Source organism: Lagenorhynchus albirostris, chromosome 2 (assembly GCF_949774975.1).
Source record: "Lagenorhynchus albirostris chromosome 2, mLagAlb1.1, whole genome shotgun sequence".
NCBI classification, from domain to species: domain Eukaryota; kingdom Metazoa; phylum Chordata; class Mammalia; order Artiodactyla; family Delphinidae; genus Lagenorhynchus; species Lagenorhynchus albirostris.
This window is the reverse complement of record NC_083096.1, coordinates 5,853,133-5,871,959: the sequence shown is the minus strand read 5'-3', so window position 1 is coordinate 5,871,959 and position 18,827 is coordinate 5,853,133. Positions and strand designations below refer to the sequence as shown.

The 18,827-nt window shown below is 36.4% G+C and overlaps 1 protein-coding gene across 4 annotated transcripts in view; it reads right to left on the bottom strand.

The window, feature by feature from the left end:
• KCNT2 (potassium sodium-activated channel subfamily T member 2) overlaps positions 1 to 18,827 on the bottom strand; it is a 372,961-nt gene that overhangs the window by 67,667 nt on the left and 286,467 nt on the right. For 2 of the 4 annotated variants that reach the window (XM_060142019.1, XM_060142020.1), the window contains exons 20-22: positions 16,668 to 16,739; positions 13,042 to 13,176; positions 1,634 to 1,745 (exon numbers count right to left, since the gene is read on the bottom strand). In XM_060142019.1, the coding sequence (XP_059998002.1) occupies positions 1,634 to 1,745; positions 13,042 to 13,176; positions 16,668 to 16,739 (319 nt within the window). The remainder of the gene's footprint in view (positions 1 to 1,633; positions 1,746 to 13,041; positions 13,177 to 16,667; positions 16,740 to 18,827) is intronic. The other 2 variants (XM_060142021.1, XM_060142022.1) reach the window with 1 other exon arrangement.

The window sequence follows — 18,827 nt, the reverse complement described above, 5'->3', positions numbered from 1 at the left end:
ATTTGGCCTCACTGTGTGTTGGGCACAACAGTTATTTAATCTGTCTTAAACTCTGTTTCCTCATCTGGAAGCAGTGCCTAGCAACAAGGTAACTATGCCTATAAAGGGGCAGTGGCAAGGCTCTACCAACACAATGTATGTGACCAGCGTTGAAGATGGAAACCAACAGACAAGAGTACCTCACTCTGTGAGTACCTCACAGACAAGAAGTGACCTCACTCAACAGTACGTCACCCAGGAATCAGGACAGTGCCCGACGTAACAGGTAATCAAAATAAAATGAAGTGAAAGAAAAAAACTAACCAAAAAAAAAAAAGTAAGCCATCCTTATCTCTATTTTATAAATATTATTACAAACAATAAAGATGGCATAGATTTAACACATTTTCTCACATATAAGATTGGATCTTATTTTCTTCTCTTACATCGAACTCTCCCAGTACACTAGTATCAAGTACACCTGGAATGCAAAATCCATTTATCCCCACACTCAGCCTGGATACTGAGAAGAAAACCACACCTTTCTGTGCCCATAACATGACTTTGCAATAACGCCACTGTCTTCCTTAGCATTATTCTCATCTCTTCCTAATCCTAGTAAGTCCCCACATGAAAAGAGCCTCATTAAATACAATTCCCAACTCTTGATAAACTTTGACCTTCCTTTCCCCACTCCAAGACATTGACAAAGCTCTCTTGAGTCTTAATTAGCTCTATCTGATTGCAGGCATTTTTTAGATTTGTGGGGAGAAAATTCATCTTTGGCTATTATAAAACCACTCTTATTTCTTAGGTGGACTTGAGTCTTTGACATGTCCAGGCCAACTTTTTTTGGATCCCAGGTATATGTTTTTATTCATGGATGGCTCACTTGGTGTACAAATTTTGGAGAACTTTTATATAAAGTTGTGAAGAGCGGTGTTGGCTAGGAAGGCAAGGAACAAGGAGTTTTAAGCAAAGGCAGATGTTCTGTTATCCTGAAGATTCCAAGGGCATTTATGACAGCAGTCATGCATCTTAACAGGTGACAGGCAGGTGGATGGATGCTCATGGGATAGAAGAGCAAACAACTTTCAATTTTAATAAATATTTATAAACCGAAAAAAAACAAACAAAAAAGCTCTCTTAAGGTGACAGCCTCCTTTACATAAGCAATAAACTTGGCTTTGTCTCAGATTGTGAGCTTGTGTCTCATATTATCTTCTTTGGGAACTGACTTTCAACAAAGCCTACAAGTTTTCTAGGACTTTAAGGATTTATGAAACTGCAAATTCCTATGTAAATGTAGATGTCTTGACATAGTACTCGTGATATTATCAATAATGGACATTATAAGTGAGTATATATACTCCTGTTGAGTTTAACTCTTTCATATATCATGCTTTCAATTTATGATTACCGATGATGGAACGAGATACCTCCATCATGTTCACTTGTGATATAAATGGTTCAAATCCATCAATCCATGCTTTTAAAAAATTATAAATTAAGATTTTAGCCCCCATATAGGAATTCAAAACAGCATTTTTATTTTTACTGTTTCATGGCATTTCTCTCTACATGTAGAAATTTTAGAGTTAGTCTTTCAACCCAAAAGGTTAAATGCAACTTACTTCATGATGTGAATTCTTACCTTTTCGAGCTTGGAAAGAGCAAGGGAGTAACAGTCTTTGGCTCTGAATTGCATGAATCTCATGTTGGCTGGGTGGGTGAGCTCTGTGATAATACTGAGACTGGAGAACAACCTGCATTTCAAAGAAACATTTGCATTACGCTAACAATCCAATATGGTATTTTTTAGAACAACATATTTATGAGTGAGTGATACCTAGCTGTAGGCATAAAACTACACGCAATTATAAGAGCAGGCCATGCCACATCACCTGTGCTGTGCAGTGCAAGAAAAATGAAACCCTCTTTCCCAAAGAATATTTTAACCAACATTTTAGCACCATAAGAAAAATAAATTCAGTAATTTGGCTTTTATTAGGCATTTTCTTGCCACACATTCATAAAGCTGATGGAAGAAGTTACCTCATGGATAATATTGAAATAGAAATTTGTAAGATGAATATCTGGATTGGCAAAAATTTCCTATGATGAGCTTATTGTTCATAATTGAGTTCTTTGATCTTCTATGGTTCCCTGTCCTCATAGTATGTGCTTTTAAATGCCAAATCCTGCTACAATGAACTTCTGAGAAGAGCAACTATTTTAACTGAAATAACAACTCATTGTAATGAATTGAGGTCATGGCTCAATTGATGGCATTGTTCTAGAAGGATCCTGAGACTGCCCACTTGCCCAGAGTTTTGCATTAGCGTTCTTTCCATTTACCTCCTCTCCCTCAAAAACACACGTGTGCAAGTGCACACATACCCATGCACATGCATGATTTCTCCCCCCCCGGAAAAACCGGGCAAAATAAAACCACAGCAAACACCTTCTTATTGTCGCTGTGCTTGATGATCTGATCTCTAGCTGATGTCCGTGATCACTGGTAGCTGTCCTGGCTCAAATATTTTGAGATTCTCTGTGGCGGCCACATCATGTGATAATCAGCTTTGCTCTCCATACAATATGTCTTCAAACCCAGTTATGGCCACTTCAAATTCCTACCAGTAGCTGAACCCATGCCTTGAACTCAGGCACTAGAACTGACTGAAATATGCTGGCCAGAAACATCTGACTCGTGGCTCAGAAACAAATCAGCATCTCCAGCTGACCTCGCATTATCTGCGGGGTCCAGGAGTGAGGGCACTGTTACTCCATCTGCCTGAGCGCTTGGCTTGGTGTCTTAGAGAGGAAGCTGGGAGCCCTGACTCTGAACTCCAGAATGACGGATGTGATTACCCCTTTCCTCGGCTCTAACTCCCTAAAGCTGATGGATGGTTTGCTAGACCCTCTCCCTCCTCCCAGGGAGTGAGGGTCTGCCTGCAGGCTTGCTGGGCCTTCCCTGAGGGGCCCTCAGGTCAATTTCCAGGGGGCTTAGTCACCCTATCAGTTAAGACCTAAAAAATGCTTAAAAATGCTATATTTCAGAGTTATCTGTGAAAACTACATGTGCCCTCTTGGTTACATTGCTGGACCGGTATCGAGGCTTACCTAATCAAAGCCTTTGCAAACTACAGTATCATCAGGTGTTTCATGAGATCTACTCTTCGGAGGAACAGATATAGCCACACGGCCTCATCTCCATTTTGAGAGCAAATATTATTGTACTTTAAGTACAACAGGTAACTTGTAATAAGTTGGACTGAAATAGTATCAGCAAAAGAACAATCAGAACATAATTTCTTTTGTCGACTTTTAATGTTAAAAGTATAATTTTATTGGGCTTCCCTGGTGGCGCAGTGGTTGAGAGTCCGCCTGCCGATGCAGGGGACACGGGTTCGTGCCCCGGTCCGGGAGGATCCCACATGCCGCTGAGCGGCTGGGCCCGTAAGCCATGGCTGCTGAGCCTGCGCGTCCGGAGCCTGTGCTCCGCAGCGGGAGAGGCCACAACAGTGAAAAGCCCGCATACCACAAAAAAAAAAAAAAAAAAAAAGAAATATCTTAAAAGAACAATGTCTCTAAAGATATTTACCATGATATAGTGTGTCAATTGGCTGTCAAAATAGAAACTAAAATGAATAAATAAGAGCAACATGGACGAATGAAGATAAAGCATGTAGTCTCATTTAGAGAATAAATGCCATATTCATGATCTGAGCTTCTAAAAAGGAAAATTAACTGACCTGAGGTTTTTCTCTTTGTCTTTTCACTTTTTTTTTTTTTTAATCTTTTGGAAGGTTAAAGGTCCAAAACCCGATAATATCTAAAATTTACAGAGCATTATTCTTAGAGCTTTCCATGTATTGATTCATGTAATCTTCGGAACATCAGGTTAAGGACCTCCTTCTTTGGGGCTTCCATCTGCACCCCCTGTTCCCTGGGAGGAGTTGGGGACATATGGCTCACTCCTGACTCTGCCTTTTCAGTATCTCTGGGTGTGTGCTGGTCTGAGCCAGGCCATGAAGTGAGCCCAGCCCTACAGGGCAGGCCCAGTGGTTGTCTAGCAGGGCTCCTGATCTCTAGCAGGGTTCTCCACTACTGCCAGGCACCAACGCTACACAGTTCTGCCTAGCATGGGATCCCCAACTGCCTGACTTCTTTGGGTCTCGATAGTTTCCAACTTGTTTAGGAAATCGAGAGAGTCACTTACCATTTCTTCAAATTCCAAAAACTACTCTATGATTTACTTACAATTATGTTTACAGTCGAAGAAACTGAGGCCCAGAAAAACCAAATAAAACGTTCAAGGTAACATTCTAGTAGGTAGCAGAGCCTGGTTCACACACAAACAGTCAGGGTCTAGAACACGAACCTGCCCCCCTCCCTATTTTAATAAATAGGTAGGTAGGAAAGGAAACTCAGATGACCCAAATAAAATAGTAAGTTATTAAGAATATCTAGTAACATGTTGGAGTTTCAGATATTACAAGTCAACTCTATTTTAAACTTTTGTAATCTCTACTTCTGTATCTATCCGGAAATAGGAGCTGTTAGATCATAACTTCATTATAGTTGTTTCAATTTACTGAGCACAATATTTAGTATCTAATTTAGCAAATAAATATCAAGTGTTTGCTGTTGGAGAGCTCTGGTCTCCAGGAGATAAAAAAGAAGTGGAACATGAAATTCCTGCCTTTATATTAGACTCTTATGATCTAATAAAGGAAACTACAAAAAATTCATAAATTATAAGGTTGTACATATTTTTCTAAGGATGATAAATGTGGATGACTGAAATCTGTGGTTCAAAATTAAATAGCTTTAAGATGCTAGTGAATGGATAGCTTGTGATGAACATCTTGGAAGGTACTGAGATATATGGCCAGAGAAGGAATTTCTGAGGAAACAAAGAGTAAACAAATGAAAAATGTATCTCAACTTTTGGAAATTTTTATTTTCTTTGAGAAATATGGCTTTTATCTTTCACACATATTATTTTTCTAACTTTAGACAAATTTGTGACCACTTGAAATCTTTTGTTTATAATCCTTTTCTAACACATTACATCAAACAGAAATACATATATATGTAGCCAGATGTATTTGAGGTCTTAGTAAGAGTCAGTAATAAAATGACTGAGTGATCTAGTCATTGTATTTACGTGACTTCTAGAGTTGAAATTAGATAGGACAACAAAATTTACATGATGTGTCATTTCTGTTCTATATAATTGAACCTACACCATTTATGTTAGTTTAAACTGCACCATTTATGTTAGTTTAAACTGAGAAACTGCACTAAGTCTGCCACCTAGTGAAAATCTAGAACTGAATAATACTTAAATAATGAAACATTTTATTGTAGTGCCCTTCGTATCTATAAAATATTACTTGTATTCAATTATAATACTTTATATTTGCAAATTTGGTTGTCTAATAGATTTAATTATATATCTTTAAAATACTAATACTGTAATCCATTTCTGAGCCTTAATATGACCTAAATACATTTTGAATATATAACATTTTAGAATTAAATGACCTCATAAGTCTCTTTTCCCTAGGTACTAGGATCATCATAAAGCAATATAGTAATTGAAAATAATGTAGTTTGTTCTATTTTAAATTGTTCTACAATTACTTCTCTAGTTTAAGTTTTAAATGACTTGTTTAATACTTTCCTTGTACATTGGAGCAAAACTTACTATCCCAAAATGTCTTTGGCAGTTGAAATGGCTGTTTTTTATTCAAGACACATTTTGATGGGCCAATTTACTCGGTGACGTAAGTATAATTGTGTAAAATGTCTATGGAATTGTCATCTGCTTGAATTAATTCATTTAATAAATAATTTTGACATGCCCAGGTACGTTAACCAACACAAAGATGAAAACCATACCATATACTTCATTTCAGAGACTGGGAGAACTCTGAGACTAGCTGCCTGTATATATTAAAGCAAAACAAACAAACATCAGAACATACAAATCTGAAAATTATCTACAATATTTCAATAAAAATATTACTTAGTGAGCTAGTGTGTTACACTATAAATTTTGATCTGTGGTGGCTGGGAATGATGTTTCTGAATAACAAAGGGTGTATATTATTATGAAAGGTATAGAAACACACTTAGATGCATGAGCCCCCAGTTTTAGACTATGATTGAATATTGGCACTAAAACAAACATGAACATATTTTTTCACAAATGTTTTTAAAACACTTTAGATCTGAGTCTGGGGTAGTAGTAATAAATGACAGTATAATAAATATCAGATATCTCCTGCATTTAAAATTTTAATGCATGTAAACCGAACAAAATATTAAAATTTTTGCACTGTATAAAAAAATCACTCTTGCATTGATATGTATTCGGTATCAATGTTTTGAATTACATCATTTCCCAAGTGCCTATGTGTGTTATTTCTTCAGTAAGACTATGACTATTTTGCCAAGCTAGAGACGATATTCCTTTTTTATTTTTAACTTGACATTTATGCTCTTATAGTCCTTGCAATTCAAAAGTCTTCTAACTGGTCGGTTTTCACCCACTCTCACTTTTCCCCAAACCATTCTTCACACTGTAGCTAAAATAATATTTTAAACTTTCCTATCTTTCAATGATTTCCTGTTATTCTTAAAATAAAGGGCAACTTACTAAAGTGTTCTTCAAAGCCATGAATAGTCTGGCTTCTGGTTTCCATCTCAGCCTCTGGCGTACCTTCCTCTGGCTCTGCTCCAAGTCCTTGGATGTTTAGTACCTAGCGCCTTGGTATTTGCTGCCCCCCTGTGGAATGCTCTGTTCATCTTTTAAGCCCACTTACTGCCTTTATCTTTTTAGTAAAAGACCAGTTCCTCAGGGAGAGGCATTCCTTCACCCACTGGACTAGATCACATATATTCTTCTATTTTCTTTCAGTAGTTGCCAAATTTATAATCCTCTAGCTAAGTCCTTAAATGACTTGCTTAATACTTTCCTTGGATAGTACAGCAAAACTTCCTACCCCAAAATGTCTTGGGCATTTGAAGTGGTTGCTTTTCATTCAAAGCACATTTTGATGTGCTTATTTAAATTTAATTTAGATACTAATACTCGTTCATAAAAATGTGAAAACGTTCCATATTTTCCGAATGTATCGAGCGCCTTGTTAGGTAAAACTTTAGCAAGAGAAACTTAAATTTGAAAGTGAGGACCTGCTTTTCTTATTTTATTTTATTATTATTATTTTTTTTTTCGGTACGCGGGCCTCTCACTGTTGTGGCCTCTCCCGTTGCGGAGCACAGGCTCTGGACGCGCAGGCTCAGAGGCCATATAGCGCACGGGCCCAGCCGCTCCGCGGCATGTGGGATCTTCCCGGACCGGGGCACGAACCCGTGTCCCCTGCATCGGCAGGTGGACTCTCAACCACTGCGCCACCAGGGAAGCCCCCTGCTTTTCTTTTACTTTAGAAATCAGACAGGGGATCTTTGTGCTAGGGAGACTCACTTGAGTGTTTCTCTTAGAAGTGTAAGGAAAGGTGCTTAGACAGGTAGGAGAGAAAGTTTAACAGGCTCTAACCTGACAAAGACCTTATCTGCCAATGTCTTCTGTGCTCTGAAATGCTCTCTGGGGGAGGTGGTGGGCCAGCTGCAAAGGATTCACAGTCTCTTCTGAGCAAAGTAGTGGAGCCATTCCCTTCCTCAGGGGGTCTGGAACCTCTGGGCTAGAGGTCATCCCAGAGGAAGTTTGCTGCTTTATGGGGCCACTAAGAACCCATAAAGGAAAACTCACCTTGCGAGAAAGAACACATCTGGGTAAGGACCCACTTAGGTCCTTCTGGAGAGGCAGCTCATGCTGGCACAAAGCACGGCTGGAGGTTCCTCTTGGTCCAGCCATCCCAGCACACACTTCAGAGTGCTCACTAAATGAGCATTAAAACTCTGGACACCATGCTCTAGGCTTTGGACGTTAAAGATGAATCACTTCCTGGGTAGTTCTCTGGGGCCAAACCAGCAAATAGGTAATTGCCACACAAGGTGGATGAAGACACATTAAACTGTGTTTTCCAGCTTTCAATCACAAAACTATGTCACAGATGCAATTGCAGACGGAAAGGAATTCTCCCCATGCCCCCAAGGCTCCCCTAACTTCTCCTCCCCTTTCCACCTCCCATGCACATAAACACTGCCAGCGAATTAAGGAGCTTCTGTTTGCCTTTGGTCTTTGGGGACTAACTTTTAAGGTCCTTGAACAATCCGGGGAGAAGAGAGCCCTGTTGAGTAAAGCTGTGGGTCCTAGTAAGCTGGGCAGGTAGGGGCTCAAACGATCAATCTGAGCTTCTGAATAACAAATTTAACCTTACTTCAGACCGGTCATACCAGTTACATCAATAGGTTGTGAACTAGAGCACTCTTACTTTCATTTCATACTTGAATTCCATCTCATTCTTGGGCTCTAATATAAGCACAGATTGAAGACTTCTCTAACACATTCCTTCACAGTTTTAGAAGCAAAAAATGTAAAAGTCAAAAAACCCCACGTCCAAACAGAATGTCAAAATAATCAAGTTAAAATGGCATGGCCCAAACAGCTAAACAGTCAGAAATGCTAGCATAAAATGTAGCATCACCCCATATAAAGTAACAGTATACAGTACTCTTTATTTGCCTAGTACCATCCAGATACTATGGAGATCACAAGATTTGATTGTCTCCTAGAAATAAATAAGCCAAAGAAAATATTGCATCTAAATTCTTGCCCCAATTTTCTAACTAGTAAAGTAACCATAATGTCTGCTTACACACTTTCATGACCACGATATTTTAGAAACTGCAACTTGAGGACACTGCCAATTATTATCTGCCTATTATGTGCCTGGCGCTGCTGAGTGCTTCTCAGAAATCATCTCACTTAGTCCTTTCAGCAACCTTGCTTGGCAGGATGATGCAATAGTGTGGGCACATTCAGGCTGCCTAGATTAAAATGAACTTAATGTTAGACTTTGGGACACTTCTGATTTAAATCCTAAGCTCCATCAATACCAGCTGCATGACTCTTAAGATAGTTCTCACTTTACGTTAAAATGCTTCAGCATAAACAGTGTGATAGGTTCAAGGTTTGGTTTAAGAGAAACTCCAGGTGCAGCTAAGCATTCTATTTCACCACCCGGGGTGGCACAGTTTGTTTTTGTAATAAGAGTACACATCCCAGAATTGAAATGACTTCTGTTAGCCAGACTTCTATCAACACCCCAGCCTTACTAGTTAGCCAGTAAGAAATTGGCTCTCGTTTGAGGAATGAATGATGGTCATAAAGATGCAAGGATTGGCTGAGATCTTTTAGACCTACTATTGTTGAAATAATTTCTAGGCCCAAGATGGAGTGGCTCCTGCCCTGGGTGCCACATCAGCAAACCAAAACCTAAACCTTCCTGTTCCTGTAAATGTCCCACTTGACCAGATATAGATTATAGTCAAGTCAGCCAACCCCCAAATGCCAAGCCAACTCTGGGCTCTGTACTTATATCCTTGTTCCTTATTCATTTCCTATTTTTTTTCTCTTCCTTGTTTCTTATTCTTTAAGCTATAAAAACTTTCTGCCTCTCACCCCAGTTTGGAGTTCTCTGTACCCTTGGGAATGCAGACTGTCCACTTCATGAAGTGTTAAAGTTTGTTTGTATTACCTAAGTTGTGTTCTTTAATCATGTTTAACACTATTTACTCTTGCATACTCGATGTGTAAGAATCTAGTTGCCTTGGAGATGGGGCCCTAGGCTTTTCTCCTGAATAAATAGTCTGCTATCCACCCACTGTGACTGGACTTCTGGGTGCCTGACGCTTACTTATAAGAGTAACTGGATCCTCTCTCTGGAGTGCTGTCATCTGCCTCTAGGAAATTTCATGCAAGCTGGTGGGTAGAAAATCTGAAAGGACAGAAAACTGGGAGTAGGAGGAAGACAGAAAAAGGAAACAGAGTTGAGATCTGTGTTAGCCCATAGTAGATAATCAGTAATTGGCTGTTCAGGGTTTCAGCACAGGACTGTTTGTCATGACTGATCTTGGAGTTTAATCCAGGTAAAGAGGGAAGAGAGCCCTCAGGTGACTAAGGACAGTAGAATCAGTGGACAGTAGATTCCAGCAGAAAAGGACTGTTCGGAGTGGTGGATATGGGAAGCAATGAGGTAGAAAATAAGTAGTAGTGCTCAGAGAGTTGAATGAAATTCAGAATATGGCGGGGAGGAACTATTGGTATTCTAATGACCACGAGAATAGGTGGCTACGGTCAGACATCGAAAGGACCATCTGGGTAGGATTTTTGAAAACATCAAGAATTATGGTAGAAGCAGGGTTGGCAAGAGTCACAGTGAATCAAGAAATGAAACCTTCAAGGAATGTGGCAGAGTGACCTCAAGGGTGATATCTGACTGACTGCACCGATAAAATGAAACTACCAAGTCTGTATGATTTGGGTCATTTATCTACATAAATGGTATTCCATATACCATAGGGACCCACTTGTATCTGACTGACTCTTTTATTATGTAAGACTAGCCTAGTTTAGCATGCCTAGATTAACAGCTGATGAATTACTCCATAAAAAAGTTTCATAGATTTTTTAAAGTTTATTTTAAATATTACCATATTTTTAAAAATAGAAGTATAGTTGATTCACAATGTTGTGTTAGTTTCAGGTGTACAGCACAGTGATTCAGTTACACATACATACATATATATATATATATATATATATATATTCTTTTTCAGACTCTTTTCCCTTATAGGTTATTACAAAATATTGAGTAGAGTTCCCTGTGCTATACAGTAAGTCCTTGTTGGTTATCTATTTTATATATGGTCGTGTGTATATGTTAATCCCAATCTCATAGTTTATCCCTCCCCTCCTTTTCCCCTTTGGTAACCATAAGTTTGTTTTCTATGTCTGTGGGTCTATCATAATTTTTTTTTCCTGAAAAATATTGTTATATACTTAGAAAAATGATAATGCCTTTACAGACACAGGAAAAGAGAGAACAAAATCTGGGTATTTCATAGTTCTTCTCAAATTTCTGCTTGAAAGTATTCAGTCTAGATGTTTTTATGAGCCATACAAATTGCATAATTTCTAAAATGTTCTGCTGAAGATAGGTAACCTTAATAGTGAAAAGATCCAAAATCACTCATTCACTCATCCAGTCATTCTTTCAATATGTGATGCCTCCTCCACCAGGTACTCAGGGAAGGCGGCCTTCCCACCACCAGCAACCACATGTGCAGCTGCCCTTAGTTATTCTGGTCATCTAGTTCATTGAAAAAGATTAATTAGAGCCTTTGCACCTCTCAGTAAGATGGGAGTTTATTATTCTCTTGAAATAAAAATAATTCATTCAGAGAATATGTCAAACCAATAGAACTGTCACCATAAGAGAAATAAACTCACAATAAGCTGAAAATTAAAATGGCACGTTTAATCAAAAAGACCAGGATCCTCTCCTGTTAAAACTATAATTAGCTTTTGCCAAGCATGGAATCAAAAAGTATGATTTTACTTTATTCATTGGCTATAAATCTCATCTATCTGAATTCATTTTCCACCCTGTGGTTTCCTTTTTCATTCTCTAGAGAAAAAAGAATGCTTATATACATGTCATATTTTCAACATGTGCTATGCTACCTTTAAATGTACTATTTACATAGCTCAATGACTAGTTAGCTAGTTAAATGAACTGCCCATTACAGTAACTTTAGAGGGTGTATTACTCCTTCTGGAACAGGAGGAGATTCTAATGCAAGTTAGGGTAGATTTTTCCAATTGCTGTGACAGATTCTTTACATACCTGATTTCCTGTCCTCACACTGATACTGTAAGAAGGGTTAATTATTCTCCACATGCATTTTATAGATGAGGGAAACTGAATTTCAATGAGGTTAAGAAACATACTCAAAGTCACAGTAATTTTCTGCGGGAACCTCTGGGATAGAGATCATGTCAGATGAAGTTTGTTGCTATATTGTTCCAAGGTCTGTAGCTTTTCCACTCTGCCCCACGTAAGTGATGAGTCTATGGCTAATAATTATAGCAGCTAACATTTATTGAGAAATTGAAAATGACCAGGCAGTTACTAAGGCATTATATGTTCTTAAATCTCCAACAACCTTGTGATTAAGACATCAAGGTTTAGAGAAGGAAAGTAATTTGCCTAAGATCATATAATAAACAGTCAACTTAAGTGAGACACACAACTTGGCTCTCTCTCCTGAATTCTGACCTCAAACTATTAACAGGTAACTATCCTCAATATATGGTTTACTACAATACAAAGGTATGAAGTGAGGGGAGATAAAGATAGAGTTCAGATTGCTTTATTCACTTTCATAATTTGGTAGCTCAGATATTTCCTTTAGATTTCTACAAAATTCATAAAACTGAAATAATGATCTTTTAGTTATTTAAATTTTAAGATGATTTTAGGAAGAATCATTCCAAGTGACACCGATGTCTTGATTTATTGGCAATTTTGACTTTGCTCACAGCATGAACTTTTCTCTGGTCAGTATTGCTCATTCTTACGCAAAGATGACCCTAACGGGAATTCCTACCAGGATGGGTTTAAGTATTGAAAGACAGGAAGTGTCTTTCATGAGGAAGTGAAGATAACATTGTGATTTGGCTCCTAACATGGGTATATTAGCCTTGCGATCTTTTCTTCCTGGTTATTCAGTATGTAAATGCATACCTTTGGCTACTGCTGGGCATACAACCAAAATTAAACATGCGTGGTTTGGCAAAAATCATGACTGCTACTGCACACAGCTTTTTAGGATTTCTTAAACTATACGGAAAAAAAAATGCATTATTCTTTTTATTTTTAAAAGAACTGCTGACCTGATGTTAAAAATTAAACTTCACACAGTACCAGCCATACATTAGGTCCTAAATAAGTATTTGTTTTATGATGAAAGGAATAAACATAACTGCAGTATAAATGTCTCATGTTCATTCTTTATACACAGAGTCACAGAGTCATATATCTCACAGATGTTTAAGGGCTGGGTTATCCAGACACTTACCTGAAAAGGGTCTGCACGTTTACAATCGTTTTGGCATCTGCCATGTAGTCTTCCTCGGCACTCATGGTGCTTTCTTTGTCCACAACCACCATGTTGGCAGCGAAAGTCACTCCACACCTGAGTAAATCGTCTAGACTTTGATAAAAACCAACAAAGAAAAATGAACTTTCAATAAATCTCAGTACTAGGATGGTGCTAAAACTTGCTTACACCCCTGCGCTTATAGGCGTATAGGTTGCCCTTATACGTGGCTTTCACAGAGTGGACACTGGTAGATGTTATGGGAACTAATATAAGACAATATTCTCTACTGATATGAAGTAAATTGTATTTGGGGTTTCTTTATGTTTCATTAGATCTCAACCATTTCAAAGCATGTGTTAAGGATCTTTATTTAATAATACTTATTAATTTTGTAAATAAAACATGGAAACACCCATTTTACAATCAAATAGAATTAGAACATGTTAGAACCTTGTTTTTACAATTAGCACATTATTTCAAAGACACGACATTCACATTTTTTATCCCTGAGGCACTTTTGGTAAGACTAGAAATGAACACATATTAATTTAGATGGTCAAGCCTAATAAAGAAATATATTTATTAAAAATACTTATTTTTAAATGTCTATTATTTATTTGTGTAAAGCTATGTGTTATAGATTGGTTCTACACAGCCAATAGCATGTAAAATATATAAATATCGGATGCATTCAAGCCTACCTTCTAGCCACTTTTGAGCAAGTGATTGAATGAAGTAATTTTGTTGGTTGCAGGAAATAATTGCTAAACTAGGACACAAGTTCCTATGAGTTACCACAGAGTCAGTCTTCTCCCCTATCACTGATAAAAATTTTACCTCACACTGAATTTAAAAACAATGTTACCATAAAAACTGAATTAAGAAAACCATTATCTCATTGCCTTTGCTTCATACAAACTATAAAAATAGGACTGAACTGGATAAGGGAGATTGTATCAAAACTTGAATGAGTGCAAGAGTATTCTAGGTTCAGAACTGATTGAAGATAGATAAGAAGAATTGGGTTAATTGATTTCTACATCTTTTGATTTAAAATGAGAAGTGTAAAACTTAAAGAACAGTAGCTCTTTTTAGCTTCTTAAATGGAAGAGTCAGTTCCCCAAGGATCTTCTCCAAGTGCCTGATCACTTGAATTAGTCATCTCACTAATTCACTAGAAGGAATTTTCCTTTTATGGGAAGGCAAGAGGCAGGATTTCTTACTCTTTTATATGGCGAGAGAGTATTACCAAAGCTTTGAGTCAAAGATCCCCAGGAGTAGTCCAGAAAAAAATATTTCGCTTGAATCAGGCACAGTGTTCTGTGGCAGGGATTTTATGGCTAAAACTGTGGAAACAGAATGTTATTCCAAATAAATTTCCTATGGTGAGACGGGCCAGGACCATAACATCCAATCAATATGATGACCAAGTTTAAATCTCTAGGAACACTTTACTAGGGTATTCCTTTTAGCTAGGAAATTCATAATTGTTCTTACATCTATTAAAATACATTTTTTAAAAAGAAAAAAGTAGGTGGAAAATGAATGTGATATGGTCCCTTATGTACCATAAAAATGATGCCTAAATCTTATGTCTTCACCAACCTTATTTTAGTGGTAATCCACTTTCTCATATTTCATTTCTTACAATCTTGACTTCCCTGATTAAAAAATTATAATTTTCTATACAGGAAAAGGGAAAGATAAGGTGGTAGAAGGTAAGCTTGACTGAAAAAAGATACACAAATAGAAGTGATAATAAAATATGAATATTTCATCAGCAATAAATCAATGAAGTTGAGACTTAACAAAAAACTTAGCTATGAGAATTCCTTTACTAAATAGTCACTAACTACCTAAACCTGTATATATCAGTTAATTCCATACTCAAAATATTGGCCGTTGTAGTTGACACATAACTTTGGCAAATGATTTTAGTAATTATTATTAAATATGAGTTTAAATCTAAAGAAATCTATAGAATCTATAGAAAATATATAAAATTGGAATGGCATTTCTGAACCACGTAGAAACTTTTTTGTTCTTCATGTTTTAACTTTAAATTATTTATATTCATTTAATATTGTATTGTATTCTTTCTTTCCTTTTTTTATTTGGCTACCGATTTATTCTTATAATTCTGTGTCTATCATAATTTCTCCCCACTATCTTATCCACAAAATCACTGCCCATTTTTTCTTTAGCACTATTGCTTTACGCAGTTTGGTCACCAGATGGTGGCCCAAGAAAAAAGTCAACATGGATGAAAAACAGTTACAGATAATCTAACTGACATTGCCCCTCTTTCTACCTTTCTCTGACTTCCTTTTCGAAGAGAACTAGAATGTAAAGGAATGAATATAGGTGAATGTTTGTGAGTGTGTTCTAATTCATTCATAGTTTTCTTTGCTTATTTATGTTTAAGGAAAATTTCAAACATAAGCAGAAGAGAATACTATATACTGAACCTCCTGCACCAATCACCCAGCTTCAATAATTAGCAACTTGTAGTCAATCCTGTTTCATCTCTAATCCCAGGGATTTGATCCTTTCCATTCTTCTTTTCCTCCCCGTAAATACTTTTATAGATGGAGAATTCATTATATAGTTTACATCAAAAAAGACAGATGAGAGGTTTATTTTATATCTTTTAAATATAATGTTCTAATGAATTTTAATAGAATACTCTCACAACAAAGAAACATTACTATTGATAAAATATGGATTGATTTCATTTTCATGGATTTAAATAATAGTTTTAGTACATCTACATTTTAGTTAGTTGGTTAGTATTATGCAACTGATAACATAAATTATATTAATGTAGAATGGAAGCTAAATATATGTTAATCTGTTTGGCCTTTAATGTGTCCACAGCCAATAAACACTGTCAAAGTTACAAAGCTTTGTTTTTCAGCATCTACAAGATGAAATGTAAGCATGAAAGTTCTCAGTGGATAACTTTTAGCATTTTATTTGGAATGTTTTGGGCTGATTTTTTTTAGAATGGAAAATTAACACATTTTATAAGCATACTAGTTTTCTGATCTTTTAGTTTTTGTATTTGTTATAATGTCATCTTTATGCATATAACAATTTGTATTTTAAAACTGAAGCATTGCACACATTTGACCTTTAATTGACAAATTTTTGGAAGACTCTGATATGTTACCAGAATAGACTGTCAAGGAAATGCTCCAATTAATAAATCTGATTTAAAATGAGCATTTCCAAATTATTTTGAAGGTTTCCAGAAGTTATGATAATGATACCAATGCATCACAATGTTGAAATTCTAGGTTTTCTCTACAAAGATGTTAACAGTAATAAAGTTACTGCTATAGATGACACAAAACTGGAATAGCTTTAGAAAGGGAACAAAATTGACATGCAACAAGATTTGTTTTAATTCAACAACAGATTACTGCTTAGGAAGTTTGAATGCAAGATGTATATAACACGAGAACATAAGCTCCACATGCAATAAACATATTTTCAACACTGAAATGGCAGATTACACTCATCATGCAACACAGGGGTGCAGCACATGACAAACCACAGGACACCACACTAGTTAGTGTGCCAAAGATTTTGTCACCTACTTGTCAATAGAGCCCACCATGTAGTAAACCATTGGAAACCAACAGATTGCATCCAGAAAATGCATATCTGGCCTAAGTAGCAGATGGGTTACAAAATGAAACACAATGTCACAACAGTGGCAGCACTTCTAGGGAAAGGAAGTAAGTTGACTTAGTTTTCATTTCCAAAACTAAACATTGTTGACAAGATTAATTTTAAGTGCCTTTTCTCTTAACATTAATTTTAAAATGTCATTTGCACTTGTTATGAATAATACAATGCGCTCAACAATGATAAAAACAAGTTGTATTTCTGCTTTCTAAATCAGAAACATTATGGCATTATTCTACAAAAACACTGAATTGATACTCTTAATTTATAACTAAAAAGTCTTGTCAGTGAGTTTAAAATTATTCATGATGAGAGAGTCTTGTAAAATGGGGAACTGATGATTTTATTAAAACATAAGGAACTAAATTATCATGCCTATTAAGAGCAATTTTCTCTAAGGGATATACAGAATCACAACATGTCCCTTAATATATCAACATATCAATAAATAAATATGTACCCATCTATATATATATATATATAATATAAAATTAAAATTAAAGTAATTCACCTTTTACATTACTGATTTCCTCAATATATATTGTTGAGCAAATGTGTATTGCAACTGAAATCTTTACTCTTTTTGCATATTTGGGGAAAGAATCATGAACCTGGAAGCTTCCTTAGAAATTACCTAATCTACTTAATCATTTTGTAATTCTTTGAATTTGTATTCATTTTGAATTATTAATTCTTTCATGCATCTATTCCCTCAGCATATATGTATCCAAAAAGTTTTATCTAACAGACATTTTGGTATATGCAGGTGTATGCAAAAAGAATATGTTGTTAACTTGTATTGTAAGAAATAGAGCTTTTGGAACACATAAGTAAAAGCACAAAATTACAATACATTGTAATCTGAAAAAATAAGGAATAGGTTGCACTCAGGAGACAGAGTTCAGGATCATTTCACAGAGGAAATATTTAATTTGGATTTGAAGAACGAGTAGGATTTGGCTCAGTAAAGGAGAAGCAAAGGGAACCTCTAGGCAAAGGGAAGTACAGCCCCTGCAATATCCCAGGTGCTTCTCCCAGCCTGAAGAAGTCTTGTCCTCCCTGATTTATTTTCTTCCTGTTGATCTTACTCATCTTTTTCCACTCTAAAGAAAAATAATGCTCAGTGCAGTGAAGCATTAAAAGAAAACTTCCAAAGACTATCCCTGTTGATCACATTCCTACCACCAATAAATTACTTCCTAACCATTTTAAGTGGCCCCATATTACTACATATTATATATGTACCACAATTCATTTTAAAAATCCTCAATTATTTCATTTATGTTATTTTCACTTTTGTGCTATTAATTACTGGAGTTTCAAGCTATTTCCAATATCCTGCTATTATAAATGTTACTCGTCTGGACATTTTTGGATGACTCTTTTTCTAGCATTTGTTTTTATCATTGACCCCAAAACATTCATAAAACTTTTCACATTAGTGAATCACAGGTTACAAATATTTTTAAAGCTCATGCTGTAGGTTGTTTTCAACAAACATAATCATATACAGTCCCAGTAATGGTCATGGCTAGTGCCTGCCAGTTCTTCTCTTTCTGGGCACTGCTCAGAGGGGGTATTCTCACTGCTGACTCAAGACCCTCCATGTCTCTTACCCACCTCGTGATTATAGAATAATACGTCAGGATACAAGTGGCACAAGACAGGGACAGCACTGAGATTCTGCGGTGCTTTCAAAGATCCTTTTGACTGTGTCATTTGGGGGGTTATTATTTTGTTTTATCTCTCTTTGCTCCAACATAGTTCCAGTCAGATAAAGTGAGTAGCTCAATAACTTGTGTAGCAGAGTTGGGTTCATAATTCCTCATTATTAATTGCAGAGCTATACCCTGTCTGGAATAACCTCCTCATTTTTTTAAAATTCAGATTATTTCAATTATTTACACTATCTTCGCTGACCATCTGTCCACTGTAACATATCTGTCTTCCAAAGTCTTGCAACAGTAGTTAATGTTATTGAATAATTCAACTTAATAAAGATACCAAAAATTTTCCATGTGATAAGAAGTACCAGGGTCACTAGTCCTTACGTTATGCCAACTCTTCTG